We start from the raw sequence: 20,458 nt of genomic DNA, 5'->3' as shown, positions 1-20,458 counted from the left end.
CAGTGCGTCGTCCACAGAGCGCAGAAGATCATTGGGACACAGCTACCAGCCTTGGAGGGCATCTACAATACACGGTGCCTCAGGAAGGCTGTCAGCATTCATAAAGACTCCTCACACCCTTGCAATAGTCTGTTCGAACTACTACCATCCGACAGACGTTACAAGGCCCTCTACGCCCACACCCCCAGACTTAGGAACAGCTTCATCCCCAGAGCTATAGCAGCTCTGAACTGGCCCTGCTGAGTGCCCCCCATGAACTGTCTCCCTCGGATGGTCACGTCACACATTGACCCGGCACAGACCTATTTGCACTTTATACGGCAATAACTGTCTTTTTTAATCCTGTTTCTCTGGGTGACAAAATTTTTAGCTAATTAAGTTATTACATCGAATGGAAGCTGCATTCAAAATCTCGTTGTACCTCTGTGCAATGACAATAAAATATATTATTATTATTATTATTATTATTATTATTATTTGGCGGCACTCATATACTATTTGATCGGTCTGGAGATCAGGCAAAACAAAGCTTTTCACTGTATCACGCTTTACGTTTCATTAATAAAACAATACCAATAATTCTGTCCTTCCAATCCATAAATCACTCACTAATTCACACTTTAAAAGACATTTGGACAGGTACATGGATAGGACAGGTTTAGTGGGATATGGGTCAAATGCAGGCAGGTGGGGGCTAGCGTAGATGGGGCAGGTTACTTGGTTTGTTTATTGTCACGTGTCCTGAGGTGCAGTGAAAAGCTTTTTGTTGCGTGCCATCCAGTCAGTGGAAAGACTATACATAATTACAATCGAGCCGTCCACAGTGTACAGATACAGGATAAAGGGAATAACATACAGTGTAAAGTCCAGTAAAGTCCAATTAAAGATAGTCTGAAGGTCTCCAATGATGTAGATAGTAGCTCAGGACCGCTCTCTAGTTGTTGATAGGATGGTTCAGTTGCCTGATTACAGTTGAGAAGAAACTGTCTCTAAATCTGGCTGTGTATGTTTTCTCACTTCTGTACCTCTTGCCTGATGGGAGTGGGAGAAGAGGGAGTGACCAGGCTGCGACATCCTTGATTATGTTGGTGGCCTTTGAAGTAATTCTATTTTTACTGAAAGTCTGGTTCCTCTTATCACATGTACCAAGGGACAGGGGAGCACAAAATCAGTAAGATTATTGACCAGGCTGCGAATTAAGTACTAGAAACATAGTTGGCAGGAGTAGGCCATTCGGCCTTTGAAGTGCACCGCCATTCAATATGATTTATACCAACTCAGTATCCCGTACCTGCCTTCTCTCCATACCCCCTTATTATCACATCAACTCCCTCTAAATATAGCCAATGAACTGGCCAAGGTACAGTGGCAGAGTTTCCTATTTTTTGCACTCTCTGTGTGAAAAAAGTTCTTCTCATCTCGGTTTTTAGATTATTGCCTTATACACCTAAGTACAACATCGGGAACAATCTTCCATCTAGCCTGTCCATTAAGAATTTTGTACAAAGATCCCCTCTCATAGAATTCAGAGAGTACAAGATCCAGTCCACTGAGTCTAAATTCAAGAGTCACCAGGTTTTGGCACCGTTTTCTAATTGTAATTTAGATTTCCCGTGCAAGATAAAATAGAGTGGAGTTTACAGCCCCATTGGACGTGAACTTAGTAAACAATGGAGCAGGCTGACAGTAACTAGTGGCTATCCCCTGCTCCTACCTCGTTTGATAGTACCAATGGTTCAATAGTTTATCGTGAGATACAGAGATACAGTGAAATGCTTGTTCTTCATGTTATCCATCCAATCACACCATACGTGAGTACAATAGTCACCACCTTCCTGGGCCATCTTGCAACATCCAAGTCTGGAACGTTTGATCAAGTGTGATAAATGTGATTCTTGTATTTCTCACTTTAAGTTTACATGTCCTGGTCATTGACACTAAAATGGAGACACAAGTACCTGCAGATGCTGGTTTACCAAAAAAATGAAACAAAGTGCTGGAGTAACTCAACAGATCAGGCAACATCTCTGGTGAACATACATCGGCAACGTTTTGGATCGGGACCCTTCTTGGGTCTGAAGGATAGGACAGCTTTAGAAGGATAGGGGCTAAACGCAAGCAGGTGGGTTTAGTAAAGATGGGGCATATTGGTCGGCATGGGCAATTTGGGCCGAAGGGCCCGTTTCCACGCTGTATGACTCTATGACCTGAAATGTCACCTATCCATGTTCTCCGGTGAAGCTGTTTCACCTGCTGAGTTACGCCAGCACTTTGCTTTTTTCATTGACACTAAACATGGCCAGTGTATTTAAGTGATAACTGGAGAACAACCTAAAACCCGCTGTGACCCGTAAAACTGTCGATACCACAGTCGTACTTAATGACTTCCAAGAAATGGCGGCACAGTGGTGCAGCAGTAGAGTTGTTGCCTTGCGGCTCCAGAGACCCAGATTCAATCCTGACCATGGGTGCTGTCAGCATGGGGTCTGTACGTTCTCCCCGTGACCTCCCAGGTGCTCCAGATTCCTCCCACACCCCAAAGATATACAGGTTTGTAGGTTAATTGGCTTCGGTAAAATTGGAAATTGTCCCTAGTGTTTAGGATAGTGCAAGTGTGTGACAATATGACAATTAAATACTCTTGACTGAAATTTAGCCCTAGGTGCAGTTTCCGTGAGTGGCTGAATGGCCTGTTTCCGTGATGTATCTCTATAGTCTAAAGTCTAAATTATCATCTGGTCTGATCACAAACCCATAACAACAGATTCCCTCCACATAGAGCTGCGATCCCATCTCCTGCTGCAATTAATCGGTGGTTAATCCTGGGTGAGGTTTGAAAACTACTCTATTAGGTTTGTCATAAAATAAGAAATCAGCTTGAGACAAATGAAAGTGACGGCAATACATGTTAGCAGCCGGGAGGATGGGATGAGATCACACAACAGTGCCGACGAGCTGCAGCTTTGAATCTCGATCTTTATTGCACATTTGACATTGATGTAGATTTGATTAGAATGCTTCCTCTCACTTCACAGCCTTATTGTCGAACCTGACACCAAGAGACGTCTTCAACCACAACACCTCATTGTCACAAAGAACTACTTAATACTTGTTATTCCCAAGGGCGGCACAGTGGCGCAGAAATAATGTTGCCGCTTTACAGAACCAGGGACCTGGGATTGGTCCTGATTGTGTGTGTACGTATGCATATATATATATGTGTGTGTATTTCTATGTGTGTGTGTGTATACGCTCACCCCAGAGACAGGCGACAGGTGCCCCCCCCCGGAGCCAATCACCCCCATCACCCATTCCCCCAATGTAACCCTTTCGCCCAACGCAATATTCCACCACTCAACCATAGCCCCCAACTGCACAGGCGCGGCTCATTTCCCCTCATCCCCTACCCTCACCTCTCCCTCCCTCTCCTTTCCCCTACCCTCAGTCACTCCCTACCACCCTTCAGAAACCCTAACCCCCTCCCTACCCTCCGGCACCAAGCCCCGTTTCCCCAAAGCAATATTCCACCATTCACCCGTTTCCCCAACGCAACCCGTTTCCACCACTCTCCAGTTCCCCCGGCACTCCCTGGAGGCAATGAATCCTTCCCACATGGGGGGGACAGTCGGCGCTTCCCGGAGCCAATGAATGAATGGACTCTACTTTTCGGTCGGCGTCGGCACTCCCTTGAGCCAATCCATCATTGGGGGGGGGGGGGGGGGGGGGGTAAAAATCTCACTCACTTCTTACTCCCCTTGAAGCTGCTGATCCCACTGTCTCTCTGTTACCTCTCCCTCCCTCTCCTTTTACCTACCCTTAGTCACTCTCTCCCTCACCTCTACCCTTTCGCACTCCCCCATTAAAGACAATGTTTAAATAATATTTCTTCTCCGTCACCTCTCATAGCTTGTGTATTGGCAACAGAGATCCCATTGTGATGTCATTGTCGGTTTTCGGAATCTTCACGGCAGCTTGTGTAAATGAGATCCCATTGTGATTGGACGACTGTGAGATGCCATTATGACATCATAACTGGAAGCTGCTAGAAAAGTCTCCCACTCATAGACAGTTATTATTTTCAAAGTTGGCTTTTTTTTAACTTTAAATATCAATAACGTGACACGGTAAAACGCTGAGTAAGATTCTGCAAATAGATTTTGCGCTATGGTATACTGTTTTGGCGTAGTTCCTTGATCTCACAGACAGACAGACAGACAGACAGACAGACAGACAAACAAGACGAGACTTTTAATAGTATACAGATAGATATATACACACTAGAACTTTTTGTTTCTTGTTTATTATATTGTTTGCAGAGTACCACGTTTACATATTCTATTGTGCTGCTGCAAGTATAAATTTCATTGTTCTATCTGGTATATATGACAATAAGATACTCTTGGCTCTTGACTACGGGTGCTGTCTGTACGGACTTTGTACTTTCTCCCTGTGACCGCATGGGTTTTCTCCAGGTGCTCCAATTTACTCCCACACTCCGAAGAGGTGCAGGTTTGTAATTTCATTGGCATCTGTAATTTGTCTCAAGGTTGTAGGATAGAACTAGCGAACAGGTGATCACTGGTCGACACAGACTTGTGGGCCGAAGGGCCTGTTTCCAAACAGTATCTCTAAACTGAAAAAAAGACAAAGTGCTGGAGAAACTCAGCAGATCAGACAGCAGCTCAGGCATGCTGAGTTACTCCAACACTTTGTCTATTTTTGTAAACTAGCCATCTGCAGTTCCTTGTGTCTCCAATGTAGAAGGTATCCTGACTGGTTGCATCATGGCCTGGTACGGCGATTCCAAAGCACAGGAACGCAAGAGGCTGCAGAGAGTGGTGGAGAACATGAATAGGTGATGTTTCGAGTTGGGACCTTGGATTTTAATTATTAAAAATTTACAGTCTAATTACTACATGCACAGTATTGTAAATCAATGATCTATGGATTTGCTTGAGAAAAGCTGGTGCCTTCCATATGAATAGTAATTTAAGAAATAATCAATTAGTCTGTGGAGACTCAAAAGAGTACAGATGCTGGAATCTTGATCAAAAGGCCAGTGGGTGAAGTGACAATAGAGATTGTGTTTTATGCAGATGAACAACAGAATGGTCCCAATTTCTGTATCCCAAGATCCTTGAATCTCGGAGATAGAGCAGATAAAGAACTTACAATAAGATCTCCTTGTTTAGTTTATTGTCACATGTACCGAGGTACAGTGAAAAGCTTTTGTTGCATGCTAACCAGTCAGCAGAAAGACAATACATGGTTACAATTCACTTTTAATCCACAGTCTGAAGAAGAGTCCCGACATAAAACATCTGACCATTTCCCTCCACAGACGCTGCCTGGCCCGCTGAGTTCATCCAGCAGATTGACTTTCTCTCTTCATTTGAGTTAATTATTTCTTAAACTGTATCACTGTACAATCTGTGCTGTTTTTTACTTTATTGCGACACTTTGTAAAAGTGTTGCTACGACCAAGTGGTTTATACCAAGTTACTGAGCAATCGGCTAACGGGAACAATAAGTCACGGCTTAACTATTAAAGCTTCCATCGAGTTCAAACACATGGATTTGGATAAATATGGAGGAAAATTGAATCGATGACCAGTTAGTTCCAAAGACAAACACCTGTCAGTAAAATAGCAGTGAAATAGCAACATTTAGGACAGCACAGTGCTGCAGTGGTAAAGTTGCTGCCTTACGGCGCCAGAGACCTGGGTTTACCTAATATAACAGTGATGATGGAATAGCAGAGCACACTTGATGGGCCGAAACGTCTAATTCTGCTCCTATGTCTTTTGGCTTACTGTTCCGAAATTGGCTCCTTGACTTTATTGTAATTCAGAATCATTGGTGGGCTGGCTGCAAAGATTTTGCAGAGGGGCTGGTATACGTTATGGTGCTGTACATCGGCGCTGTGATAGACCGCTGCAACGGGCCTTCATGGCCAGCTGCAGTTGACTTTGGAAATGGCACCAAAACCTGGCAACTCAGTGCGCTGTTTCTATACAATATGTACTTAACCGAGGATTGTACTTATGTATAGCAATAACCTTACTGATCTTTCGACTGTTTTTTATTGTTTTAAGTATGTTCTAAACGTTTGTTGCAATGTTTCTTGGTTAGTTTCTGTGGGGGGTGGGGGGGGAATCGGGGGGAAACTTTTTTCAGTCACTTACCTCGACAGAGATGCGATTTTCTCCGTGTTGCATCTCCGCCCCTGTTTGCGGCCTAACAATATGGAGCGGTGCGGCCTTTCCTGGAGACCGGCCCGGAGTTTCAAGTCGCGGGCGAGGCGCAGACTTACCATCGCGGAGCTTGGGATCCTTTGCCGAGGATCGCCAGAAGATGAGCTCCGACCACGGGGCCTGTGGACTTTAACACCGTGAAGCCCCAGGTCTCCAGTAAGAAGAGACTGACTCGGGAGCTCCATGCTGTGTTCCAGTCCGTCCCGATGTCAGAGCTTCAGTCATCCGGACGAGGGGGCTTGGACATCGGACCGTTGGCAACGGCACGTGCGGAGGGTTCAAGGCCCCGGCCACGGGTGAACAAAGAGGAAGATGACTGAACTTTATTGCCTTCCCATCACAGCGAGGAATGTGGAATTCCACTGTGATGGATGTTTATGTTACATTTATTTTACGTGTGTATTGTGTTCTTTTCACTTAGTATGGCTGTATGGTAACTCAAATCTCACTGTACCTTAGTTGGTTAAGTGACAATAAACACAAACTTGAACGAAACTTGAAAAGAGAACTTCACTTACCTTGGTGCATGTGATAATAAACGAACCATTGAGCTATTAAATCTGGCTGCATCAATGTTGAAATAATCCTTCACAAAGTGGACAAACTAAACATTTGAGCACAAAGTGTTGCCCTGGAACAGAGCCTCTTGTGATGAAGGGCAGAGATGTCATAGTCAGTCATACAGCACGGAAACAGGCCCTTCACTCCAACTTGTCTGAGCCAACCAAGATGCCCCATTTAAGCTAGTCCAATTTGCATGCATTTGGCCTAAACCTTTCCTATCCATGTACCGTCCAAGTATCTTTTAAATGTTGCGATGGTATCTGCCTCATCTACCCCCTTGGGCAGATCGTTCCATATACCCAACGCCTCTGAAAAGGTTGTTCTCAAATTCCTATTAAATCATTCACATCTCACCTTAAACCTGTGACCTCCGGTTCTTGATTCCCCTATTCAGTGTAAAAGACTCTGTGCATTTGCAAAATCAATTCCGCTCATATTCCACCTCTATAAGATCACCACTCAACCTCCTGCCCTGCAAGGAATAAAGTCCTAGTCTATTAAACCTCTCCCTATAACTCAGGCCATCAACTGTTGGCATAATCCTCGTGAATCTTCTCTTTCCAGCTTATATTGAGAAGACTCCATTAAGATGGAAAGCGTGCAGAGAAAACTAACATGGATGTTGCTGGGATTCAAGGGACTGAGCAATAGGGAGAGGATGGGTAGGCTAGGACTTTAGTCCAGGGGTGGTGGTGGAAGCAGGTATGATAGTGGTTTAAGAGGCTTTTAGATAGGCACACAGGGTTCTGGGATTACTTTATCTTGGTGTCATATTGGGCACAGGCATTGTGGGTTATGGGGCTGTTCCTGCGCTAACAAGGAGAATATGGTTGAATGGCCTATTTCTGGTCTGTATAATCTACCGCAAACCATTTTGTTGTTAATATTTACTTCCCAAACTGGTTGTCCATTTATTATGGATCAGGCAGTGAATGTGATTTGAGTCACACCACAAACCGTTCTGTAATTTATTCTTAATGATTTTGTGGCGAATCCTGAGAGTAAACAGACTTTCCTTCTGATCTAGACCACAGAGCCTGTGCAGAGTGGGAAAATATCTGAAATAACCACCCAAATTATGCAGGTTGCTGCCTGCAACATTCACAAATTATTCACGTTCACTGAGACTGTTAATGGGCAAAATTGAAATATGTTGCAAAACACTATTATATAGGAAGACTTAACAGGAAGTAAATTCACTGATATTAACACACATATTTACTCAGATAAACCTGTCGTCACACACAGGCACACCTAGAAATTCAACAGCTGGTTAGTTATCCCCATTTCACAAGCCTTCACATTTATTTTTTGTTATACAGTGTGGAAACAGGTCCTTCGGCCCATCAAGTCCATGCCAACCAGCGATCCTACACACCGGGGATATTTTTACAATTATTACCGAAGCCAATTAACCTACGAACCTGCACGTTTTTGGAGCATGGGAGGAAACCGGAGCACCCGAAGAAAACCCACGCGATTACGGGGAGAACGTACAAACTCCGTATAGACGGCACCCGAGGTCAGGATCGAACCCGGGTCTCTGGCGCTGGAAGGCAGCAACTCTACTGCCGTGCCACCCTGGTGTTTTTCTACCAGATAAAAACGAGGACTCAGAGGCAGGGTCAGGCAGAGCGATGAGATCACAAACATCAGTAAAAAACCCAGGTGAACCAGTTAAAAGCTTCAAAATAGGTCAGCGGTGAGTTACACTAGACAAAATCTTTCTGCTTCTTAATTGAATCGGTAAGAGAGACCCAGAGTTCAAATCAGTGCCAGAATTATAAATTCAGTTTATAAGTCTGATATTTTTAAAGAGCTCGGCACAGTATTGGTGACCACAAAACCTCAGGATTATCATTTCAAAATCCATTTGTTGACCCGTTCACTCTGGGTTATGTTATCCCACTTTATCATCCACTCCCTTCACACAGGGGAAATTTACAGAGGACCAATTAACCTACAAACTTGCTTGTCTTTAGGATGTGAAAAACATTTTTCACACAGAGAGTGGTGAATCTCTGGAATTCTCTGCCACAGAAGCTAGTTGAGGCCAGTTCATTGGCTATATTCAAGAGGGAGTTAGATGTGGCCCTTGTGGCTAAAGGGATCAGGGGGTATGGAGAGAAGGCAGGTACAGGATACTGAGTTTGGATGATCAGCCATGATCATATTGAATGGCGATGTAGGCTCGAAGGGCTGAATGGCCTACTCCTGCACCTATTTTCTATGTTTCTATGTGGGAGGAGACCTGAGCACCCGGAGGAAACCCACGTGGTCACAGGGAGAACGTGCAAACTCCAAACACAGACAGTACCCAAGGTCAGGATCGAACCAGGGTCTCTGGCGCCGTGAGCTCCTTCAGGAATGAAAGTTGGCATCTTATCCTGTCTGGCTTCTTTCCGACTCTGGGGTCTCTGACATGGACCAGACAGCTGGGTGCATCCGCAAATAAGCAGCCAACCGCTGCTGAGGTTGGAGAGACCCCGCAGCTCTTTCCCAAGGGCATTGTCTGAAGGGCCTCATCCCTGGGGAATTGGGGATGCGCATTGCCAGAGTTTAAGTCGCTGCCTCAAAAAGGCAGCCAACATCATCATCATCAAAGACCCATACCACCCTGTCCACACTCTCATTTCACTCCTGCCATCAGGAAGAATGTACAGGAGCCTGAAAACTGTAAGGTCCAGGTTCAGGAACAGCATTTTCCCTACATCAGGATATTAAGCATTACAACCTCCAAATAAGCTCCGAACTACATCGGCATGGGGGTATTGGTTTTGTCTTTTTGCACTGTCATTGGTTGTTTGTATGTGTGTATATGTATATATATATATAATATTACATATACAGAGTACTATGTTTACATATTCTGTTGTGCTGCTGCAAGTACGAATTTCATTGTTCTGTCGTAAACACGACTCTTCTGAGAGTAACTACATCCCGTGGGAATGGGGGATGGACATTTCCAGAGTTCCCACATGCCATGGGAACTGGGGAAGGGCATTGCCAGTTTAGTTTAGTTTGGAGATGCTGCGTGGAAACAGGACCTTCGACCCACCGAGTCCGCGCCGACCAGCGATCCCCGTACACTAGCACTATCCTACACACCAGGGAACAATTTACAGAAACCAATTATCCTGCAAACCTCTTACTCAAGGCAAGAGACTGTGTACTCACCCAATCTATTCCTCTCATGGATTTGTACACCTCTACAAGATACAAGATACAAGATGAATTTAATTGTCACGTGTGCCAGATGGCACAGTGAAATGAATTCCCATACAGCCATACAATAAAAATAAACAGGACTCAACACACTATAGAATTCACACAAAACATCCCCACACAGCAGAACCAAAGTTTCCCACTGTGTGGGAAGGCACCAAAGTCAGTCTCTTCCCACTGTTCCCCGTGGTCAGGGTCTCCCTCTATAAGATCACCCCTCGTTCTACTGTGCTCCAAGGAATAGAGTCCTAGCCTGCTCAACCTCTCTCTGTAGCTCAGGCCATCAAGTCCTGGCAACATTGAGTCATACAGGGTGGAAACAGACTTCAGCCCACACTGACCAACATGCTTCATCTACACTAGTCCCACCTGTCTGCGTTTGGTCCATATCCCGAAAACCTGTCCCATCCATGTACCTGTCTAATTGTTTCCTAAACGTTGCCCCTCTCACCTTAATGTTAATTCTTTGGTGGGAGGGTTTATTTTCTAGGGTTAAGTTTAAATGTTGTTGGCAAAATATCTCCACTTCACCATCTCCACAAGAAACCCTTTAAATTTGCTGACAATTCGCTACTCTTGCTGCCATGTGCAGAAGGACAAAGGCTCGCAATCAGAGCAACAAAATATGTAATTATCAATAAAATGAATGCGGGAAGGGCGCGGACTGCTCACTTACCCGGGTGTAGGCTGGTGGCGGTGGTCCCTCTGGTCAGCGCTGACTTGCTGGTCAGCGACCGAGCTTCCACTGCAACTATCCAGGAAGTTTCGCTGGAGAATGGGGCGGCGCATTGCTGTGTGTGTGTGTGTGTGTGTCTCGGTGTGCGTGGAGAGAGGGAGGGAGCAAAGGGGTGGAGGATGAAGGATGAAGGAGGGGAAGGCACGGTTCAGCCTCCTGGAGAGGGAGAGAGGGAACAGAGCGAATGGCGAGTGCCAGCCCTGTGATAACGCTCCGGCCGGTTGGCAATGTTACCCACCAGCAACTGACCCAAAGCACCGAGCCACCTGTCTGGTCTGCCCTGCACCTCTACCAGGTGAGAGGGGGACGGGGAGGGTGGGGGTGGGAGAGAGGGAGGGGGGAGGGAGGTGGGGGGAGAAAGAGAGAGAGGGGGAAGTGAGGGGGAGAAAGGGGGGCGAGGAATGAGGGGAGAGAGGGGGAGAGAGAAGGAGGAGGGGGAGGAGAGAGGGGGGCTACTCACTGGCTTGAAAGAGCCTCCTCTGGAGACGATGAATTACCAACAGCAACAATTATGATTGAGAAAATAGATGATAAAGATTTCCTCTCTGCCATTCCCATTATGAGAGAGGGTTTAAAGTTGTTCTTTAGGGTTTGGGAGGGGGGTGGGGGGGTCACTCCGGGACCCCTCTCGCCTCGGCCAGCAATGCCCCTAGACCGGGATGAAGGGATCCGACCCGGGAGAGGTTTCAACCTTGTTATATTGCCATCGTTGCGAGTCTAACGTGCGTCTCCCGGGCGTTGTCTCGCATAAGCGAGCGGATGAATCAGAAAAACACGAAGTGTGCTGCCGTGATGGTTGCTAGATGCTTTGGGAACTTAGGTTGGGGTTTTTTTTCTCTCTCGTTATCTTAAATCGATTGGGTGTTGTGACTTACTTTAAAAGGGAATTGGTTTAGCTTTATTATCGAGCAACAGCGAAACGCGTTGGTTTTCATGTTATCCAAACAGATAACCCATACATACATACAACCAGTTCAAACTCGAGTGCAACCGATAGGGCAGAGGGGAAGATACAGGGTGCAGAATGTAGTTCTCGACGTTGTAGAGCAGAGAAGATGTATCAGGTGGCGCAGCGGTAGAGTGGCAGCGCCGGAGACCCTAATTCAGCGCTCGCTGTCTGTACGGAGTTTTTCTTCTCCCTGTGACTACGTGGCTTTTCCCCGGGTGCTCCGGTTTACTCCCACACCCCAAACACGTACAGGTTTGGAGGTTAGTTGGCTACCGTAAAATTGTCCCCCATGTGTAGGATTGTGTTAGTGTGCGGGGTGATCGCTGGTTGGTGCCGACTGGTTTGGCCGAAGATCTTGTTTCCGAGCTATACCTCTAAAGAAAGTCTAATGCTGAGGTCCTGGCGAGTTTGCCCTTGACTCATACTCGCAGCATGGTCGTAGGAGGTCTTCGTAACTTTAACTGCTATAGGCAGAGGTTGAGCAGCCTATTCCTTAGAGCGCGGGAGGATGAGGGGTAATCTTATAGAGGTGTACAAAAACATGAGAGAAATAGATCGGATAAACGCACAGTCTTGTGCCCAGAGTTTTGGGTCGGGACCCTTCTTCAGACTGGAGTAGAGAGGGAGAAAGCTAGAAATGAGAGATGAGACAAGGCCTGGCAAATGGAAGATGTGATGAGGGGGGGTGGCTGACAAATGGGAGTGATTGGCAAAGTTTACTGGTGAAAAGGAGACAAAAGAGTAGTAGTATCATAGTGTTGCAGCTTGTAGAGCTCCTACCTCACGGCATCAGCGATCCGGGTTCAATCCTGACCTCGGGTGCTTTTTATATTTAATTTGCACATTCTCCCTATGAACTTAAGGGTTTCTTCAAAGTGCTCTAGTTTCCTCCCACTTCCCTAAGACGTGCAGGTTTGTAGCTAATTGGCTTCAGTGAAAGACCCCTAGTGTGTGGGGAATGGATGTGAAAGTGGCATAACATAGAACTAGTGTGAATGGGTGATCGATGGTGGGCCGATGGGCCTGTTCCCGTGCTGTATCTCTTAACTAAACTGCAACTCATCTTAAAATTATGTATGAAGTGCAATGCCGTAGAGAGGGATATGAGTGGAATAATTTTCCAGACCTTATCCTCATCCCAACTCTCTTTCTCAGCATTCTTCCCCTCATTCCATCTGTCTGAAGAAGGGTCCACACCGAAACATCCCTCCATTCCCTCCGCAGATGTTGGCTGGCCCGTGTTTTGCTCAAGAGTCCAGCATCTGCAGGAAGGAACTGCAAATGTTGGTTTGTACTGGAGATAGTCACTCAGCCAGTCAGGCAGCCTCTCTGGGAATAGATGACGTTTCATGTTGGAACCCTTCTTCTGACTGCAAGTAGAAGGGGGAGGGGGAGAAACTGGAGGTAGGAGAAGGCCAGAAGAAAGCTAGACTGGCAACAGATGACCATGGAAGGAAGATGGAGCTCTAGTTCTGCTTTGTTTTCCTTTTCTCTAGAGATGCTGCCTGCGCCACTGAGTGACTCCAGCATTTTATGTCTATTTCCAGCATTTGCAGTTTCTTGTGTCTACAAGTCACTTTATTCTCCTGCGCTTTGCTCCACAATGCAGAGACCCTCTTTGCGTCCCCTTTTTCTCTTCGCTTCTCAGACAATGCAATTTAGGGCGGCATGGTGGCGCAGCGTTGGAGTTGCTGCCTTACAGCGCCAGAGACCCGGGATTGATTCTGACGACGGGCGCTGTCTGTGTGAAGTTTTGTACGTTATCCCTGTGACTTTCTCCTTTTTAAAAAAAAAAAATTTTTTTTAATCAAAAATATTTATTCAAATATTAAAATAGTATTTACAATACAATAAAACAAAACACCACCATAATGCAAGATGAACAAATATGCTAAGCAACTGCTACACAACTATATTGCAATCCTTGTCCAGGATACATTCAACCCCCCTCGGTGCCCAGCGGTCCCGGAACTCCCTCAGGGTGCCCGTGGACAGGGCGTATTCCCTTTCCATCCGCACCCGGGCACGGACGTATCCCCGGAAAAGGGGCAGGCAGCCGGCTCGGGTAGAGCCCTCCACCGTCTGGCGCCGTGACTCGCGGATGGCCAGCTTGGCCAGGCCCAGGAGCAACCCAACCAGAACATCTTCAGCCCTACCCTCTCCCCTACGCACAGGGTGTCCAAATATGAGGATGGTGGGTGAAAAATGCAGCCAGAAGGCAAGGAGCAGCCCCTTTAGATATTCAAACAGTGGCTGCAACTTCACACACTCCATGTACACGTGGTACACAGACTCTTCCAGCCGGCAACAGTGGCAGCAGCTGGCGAGTCTGTGAACCGCGAGAGAAACAGGTTGCAGGGAACACCTCGGTGCAATACCCTCCACCCCAGGTCCCCAATGTAGAGGGGGAGAATCCCTGCATATAGGGACCCCCACCGGGGGCCCCCCTCGCGACCGGAAGGCAACACCGACCGCCACTTGGTGACTGGACGGTGGACCAGGGTGAGGAAGTGCAGGATTTGGGAGGAGGAGCCCGTACAGGACACGCCTCCCTGTGTCTCGGAGGGAGGTGAAGGGTGTCGAGGAAAGGCGGCTTAAATTGTGTGGGACCGACTCCCGGGATGGATTACGGCGCCTGGGTCCGATGAGTACTTCCGGCTGAGCGGGGGCTTGCTCAACCACAAGTGCTCCACACATTTGAGCCCCCCCGATACCCGATGGGGCGGGACAAGGACCGGCTGCTCGCACACCCGGGCCATCACACTCCGCCGGCGGAGGGGGGGCCCAGTCAACGGCAACCAGGTTCCAGACTCTGTGACTTTCTCCTGGTGCTCCAGTTTCCACCCACATCTCAACGAAGGGTCCCGTTCCTATGCTGTACTGTTCTATGTTCCATGTTGTGTACTCCTGCAGCTTGGAATGTTTCACGCAACATCCGGATCAGTGAGTTTCAGGCAGAGCAAAGTCCATTTTTTTACTGTGTGTATCCCTGTCAACAGCTGAAGAACACAACGTACTGTGTTACCCAACTAACAAGATGAATGTTGACAGCAGCCACGACATCTCTTTCTAAACGTCCGTATGTTCTTTGTCTCATCCCCGCGAGTCTGTCCAGAGGGTGGTGAGGGGTGGCAGTGGGATTCTGGATGTGCACGGTGGCGCAGTGGTAGAGTTGCTGCCTCTCAGCGCCAGAGACCTGGGTTCAATCCCGACCACAGGTGCTATCGGTACGGAGTTTGTATTCTCCCCGTAACCTTTGTGGGTTTTTTTTCTTGGTGTTCCGGTTTCCTCCCACACTCCAAAGACGTCCAGATTTGTAGGTTAATTGGCTTGGTATAATTGTAAATTGTTCCTAGTATGTAGGATAATTAATGTGCGGGGATCTCTGGTCGGCCCAAGGGCCTGATTCCACGCTGTATTTCTAAACTAAACTAAACTAAACAGGAGAGATCTTCTCAACACTGTTCTCGATACTTGTTAGTGATCGGTGTGGTGAGCAGGCTTTCTGACAGACTGCTTAGAGCCACACCGACCAACATGTCCCATCTACACCAGTCCCACCTGCCTGCCATTTATCCATATCCCTCTAAACCTGTTCTATCCACGTACCTGTCCAAATGTTTCTGAAACATTGCGATACTATCTCGTGCAATACATGCTTGGAGAAGCAACCCGATTGACAAAAAAGGGGTAGAGGGGTTTTGGAGTCCATGTACATACTGTAGCTCAATGAAGGTGCCAGAACTAGTAGCTAGGGTGGACAAGAAGGTCATCTGGTATGCTTGCCATTGCTAGGAGCATTGAATATAAGGTTCAAGAAGTCATGATGCAGCTCTATAGGACATTTTTTTGGCCACATCCAGAGTATTGTGTGCAGTTTTGGTCACCCCATTTCAGGAAAGATGTGGTGCCTTTGGGGAAGGTGCAGAGGAGGTTTACCAGAATGCTGCCTGGAATAGAAAGTATCAGTTACGGGAGAGATTGAGGAGACGTGGATTGTTTTATCTGGAACGTGGGACGTTGATAGGAGACTTAATAGAAGTATATGAAATTATGAAGCGTAGATAGGGCAGACTGGCACAACTTTTTTCACAGGGTGGAAATATACAATACTAAAGGGTATAGCTATAAGGTGAGAGGGGAAAAGTTTAATGGAGATGTGCGTGGCTAATTCTATACACAGAGAGTGGTTGGAGCCTGGAACTCCACTTGCCAGATTTAGGTTTATTATTGTCACTTGTACAGAGGTACAGTGAAGAGCTTTGTTTTGCCTGCTATCCAACCTAATCAGATAATACTATACACAAGTGCAATCACGCCAAACTTGCCCCGCAAATAAAATAGAGTGAAGGGGAAGATACAGAGAGCAGAATATAGTTCTCAGCATTGTAGTGCATCAGTTCCAGAGACAGAGTCCAATGTCTAGAGATAATCGGACTGTACCCTAGTTTATGGAAGGACCGTTCAGAAGCCTAACGACAGAGGGGAAGAAGCTATTCCCGGGTCTCATGGTGCGCTCTTTCAAGCTTCTGTAATCTTCCCCGACGATGGGGGAGAAAAAGGCATTGGTCAGGTCACATTTGGAATATTGTAAGCGGTTTGGGGCCCTATAACTGAGGAATGATAGACACATAGAAACATAGAAAATAGGTGCAGGAGGAGGCCATTCGGCCCTTCGAGCCTGCACCGCCATTCAATATGATCATGGCTGATCATCCAACTCAGTATCCTGTACCTGCCTTCTCTCCAAACCCCCTGATCCCTTTAGCCACAAGGGCCACATCTAACTCCCTCTTAAATATAGCCAATGAACTGGCCTCAACTACCTTCTGTGGCAGAGAATTCCACAGATTCACCACTCTCTGTGCGAAAAATGTTTTTCTCATCTCGGTCCTAAAAGATTTCCCCCTTATCCTTAAACTATGACCCTTTGTTCTGGACTTCCCCAACATCGGGAATAATCTTCCTGCATCCAGCCTGTCCAACACCTTAAGAATTTTGTAAGTTTCTATAAGATCCCTCCTCAATCTTCTAAATTCTAGCGAGTACAAGCCGAGTCTATCCAGTCTTTCTTCATATGAAAGTCCTGACATCCCAGGAATCAGTCTGGTGAACTTTCTCTGTACTCCCTCTATGGCAAGAATGTCTTTCCTCAGATTAGGAGACCAAAACTGTACGCAATACTCCAGGTGTGGTCTCACCAAGACCCTGTACAACTGCAGTAGAACCTCCCTGCTCCTATACTCAAATCCTTTTGCTATGAAACCTAACATTCCATTCACATTAGCATTGGAGGGGGTCCAGAGGAGCTTTATGGGAATGATCTCGGGATGATTGGGTTGATGTATGAGGAGGGTTTGGTGTCTCTGGGTCTGTACTTGCTGGAGTTTAGAAGGATGAGGGAGGGAATCGCATTAAATCCTATCGAATAATGGAATACCAAATAGAGTAGATGTGGAAACGATGTTTCCAATAATAGGACAGTCTGGGACCAGAATGTGCAAACTCAGAATAAATGGACGTACCTTTAGAAAGGAGATGAGGAGGAATTTCTTGAGCCAGAAGGTGGTGAATCTGTGACATTCATTGCCACAAACATGGAGGCCGCAACTGTACCACTGCACCACCATGCGTACCTATTATTGCGTATTTATAAAGCGGAGATTGATTAATAAGGGTGTTTAGAGTTATGGGTAGATGACAGGAGAATGTGGTTGAGAGAGAAAAATAGATCAGCCATGATCGAATGGCGGAGTAGACTCAATGAGCCAAACGGCCTCCTCTGACTTTTGGTCTTAGTCTGAGGGAGTAATATCTCCCATGATACTTGCCCTCTCCTAAAGACTCACACTTTGGAGATATAGTGGGTAAACAAGGCCTTCGGCCCACCGAGTCCAGTGATCCCTGTACACGAGCACTATCCTACACATGAGGGACAATGTAGATTTTTTTCTGAACGTACAAACCTGTCTGGCTTTGGAGTGTCAGAGGAATCCCACGCGATCCAAGGAGAACGTACAAACTCCGTACAGACAGCAGCCAAGGGCAGGATCAAACCCAGGTTTCTGGCGCTATGAGGCAGCAGCTCTACCACTGCACCACCCATGGCCATCTGTGAGCTTATTGAGGTGTACAAAATTGCAAGGGACATGGATGAAGTGAATGCTCACAGACTTTTTCCCAGGCTAGAAGATTCTAAAACCGACAGTGAAATGATAGTGAGATTTAAGAGATTTTTGGATTGACACACAGATATGCAGTTAGAGATACAGCGCAAATAGGGGCCCTTCAGCCCACTGAGTCCGTGCTGACCAGCGATCGCCCATTACACAAGCAATATCCTACACTTTAGGGACAATTTACAATTTTAACAAAGCCAATTAACCTACAAACCTGTACGTTTTTGGAGTGTGGGAGGAAACCGGAGCACCCGGGGAAAACCCATGCAGTCACATGGAGAACGTACAAACTCCATGCAGATCGAACCTGGGTCTTTGGCGCTGTAAGGCAACAGCTCTGCTGCTGAATCACCGTGCCGCCCAGCCACTGATCCTCTTTGCCCCAATCCCATCCATCAATAGGATTCCTGAAATTACCATCGATGAGCTTGGCTGCGATTTTTGTTACACAATGATTAGAGCACTCTGCATTTTTTTTAAGGCCACATTCTCTTAATTCACAGAAAACAAATAACCAGCCCAGATAAGATAGTCCTTAAACAGGCTTGTCTGTGACTCACAATGTACACCTCCTTCACTCTGACTAATGCAAACATTTCCCCTGCCAAAACGTTGCACAGTGCCAATGATTTAATTAAACTGGAACAGCTGGGAGAGAGATTTTTATTCAATCTGTTCAATCAGAGGTATTTTCAACAGCCCTTGATGCACATCACTTAAAAAAGAATTAATCAAGTATCTGACCAAGAAGAATATATTATTAAAAATTTGGAAGACGCAGAGGAGATATGAGTTTTAATTTTGTTCATACATGGAGTTGCTGTGAGCTGCGGTGAGCTGTCTCAAAAGGTGATAGTTGTGCGTTCAACATTGATTGAAGCCACAGCCAAGAAGGCACACCCAAGCAAAGTCTCTGCTTCCTGAGAGACTCAGCATGTCTCCAAAGACTCTTACAAACTCCTACAGATGCACCATAGAAAGTTCATAAGTTATGGGAGCAGAATTAGTCCAACAAGCCTACTCCGCCATTCAATCATGGCTGATCTATCTTTCCCTCTCAAACTCATCCTGCTGCCTTCTCCCCATAACCCCTGACACCTTTACTGATCAAAAATATGTCAATCTCCGCTTTAAAAATACCCAATGTCTTCACAGCCTTTTGTGGCAATGAACTCCACAGATTTGCCACACTTTGACTAAAGGAAATCCTCCTCATCTTTCTAAAGTTTTGTCCTTTAATTCTGAGGGTATGGACTCTGGTCCTAGACTCTCTCACCAGTGGAAACATCTTCTCTGCATCCACTCCATCCAGGCCTTTCACTATTTGATAAGTTTCAATGAGGTGTCCCCTCATCCTTCTAAACTCCAGCGAGTACAGGCCCATTGCATCAAAGTCCATCAAGAAGGAAACATACTGTCAGGTTGCATCACAGCTTGGTTTGGGAACAGCACTGCCAAAGACCGTAAGAAACTGCAGAGTTTCAGATGTAGCCCAGTCCATCACACAAGAGAAGCAGCCAACATAATCAGACTTGACTCATCTCCAGGCTTAGGAACAGCTTCTTGCCCTCTGTTATCAGGCTTCTGAATGGTCCTTCCATTATCTAGGGTACTGTCTGATTCACCTCTACCCCATTGCATATATTGAGCTGTTGCAATGCTGAGACCTATATTCTGCACTCTGTATCTCCCCCCTCCCCCCTTGCTCTATCTATTGTGCTTGAGTTTGACTTGATTGTATTTAGTTTAGTTTAGTTTAGAGAAACAATAGGCATGCAGTCCACCGCCGACTATCGACCACCGTACACTACCACTATCCCACACACTAAGGACAATTTAACCAAAGTCAATTAACCTACAAAACTGCACGTCTTTGGAGTGTGGGAGGAAACCGGATTACCCGATGAAAACCCATGTGGTCACAGGGAGAACGTGCAAACTCCGTACAGCCAGCACCCGCAGTCAGGATCAAACCCCGGGTCTCTGGCGCTGTGAGGCAGCAACTGTACTGTGCCGCCCAATGCATAGTATTATCTGATTTGATTGAATGGCATGCACAACAATGTTCTACCCAATGTTACAGGGAGAAACGCAGGAGAATGGGGTTGAGAGGGAAAGATAGATCAGCCATGATTGAAAGGCAGAGTAGACTTGATTGGCCGAATGGCCTACTTCTGCTCCTAGAATTTATGAACTTTTTCACTGTAACTCGATACAGGTGGCAATAATGAATGTAAATGCAGTTTGGTTTGTCTCTAATTTGGGATTAGTACACAGGAACTTACAAGCCCTCTGCTAATACATATCCTCAGATAGTTCATTGTGTTATAGAGTTCTACAGCACAGTCAACCTGTCCATGCTGACCAACAAGTACCTACCTATACTGATCTAATTACTCAGTATGGCCCATTAGCTCTCTGTCTTGGAGATATAAGTGCCTGTCTCAATACTTTAAACATGCTCTGAGTCACTGCTTCCACCCCCCACACGTAGTTTGCGTCAGTCGTCGCTTCTTCGCTGAGGATATTTTGTAAACAATGTTGTAAACCG

The 20,458-nt window shown here is 46.3% G+C and overlaps 2 protein-coding genes across 2 annotated transcripts in view; one reads left to right on the top strand and one right to left on the bottom strand.

Annotated features, from left to right (window-relative positions):
• LOC129696051 (potassium voltage-gated channel subfamily S member 2-like) overlaps positions 1 to 10,803 on the bottom strand; it is a 34,427-nt gene extending 23,624 nt beyond the window's left edge. The window contains 1 exon segment of the mRNA XM_055633457.1: positions 10,720 to 10,803. The gene's annotated coding sequence lies outside the window, so the exon portion shown is untranslated.
• Positions 10,804 to 10,933: 130 nt separating this feature from the next.
• The window catches only part of LOC129696441 (NIPA-like protein 2), a 56,703-nt gene continuing 47,178 nt past the window's right edge, over positions 10,934 to 20,458 (top strand). Inside the window, exon 1 of the mRNA XM_055634330.1 lies at positions 10,934 to 11,074. Within this exon, the coding sequence (XP_055490305.1) occupies positions 10,964 to 11,074 (111 nt within the window). The 5' untranslated portion in view covers positions 10,934 to 10,963. The remainder of the gene's footprint in view (positions 11,075 to 20,458) is intronic.

This window comes from Leucoraja erinacea, chromosome 4 (assembly GCF_028641065.1).
Source record: "Leucoraja erinacea ecotype New England chromosome 4, Leri_hhj_1, whole genome shotgun sequence".
NCBI lineage: Eukaryota > Metazoa > Chordata > Chondrichthyes > Rajiformes > Rajidae > Leucoraja > Leucoraja erinaceus.
The sequence above is the reverse complement of the archived record's forward strand: the minus strand, read 5'-3'. Positions and strand labels throughout refer to the sequence as shown.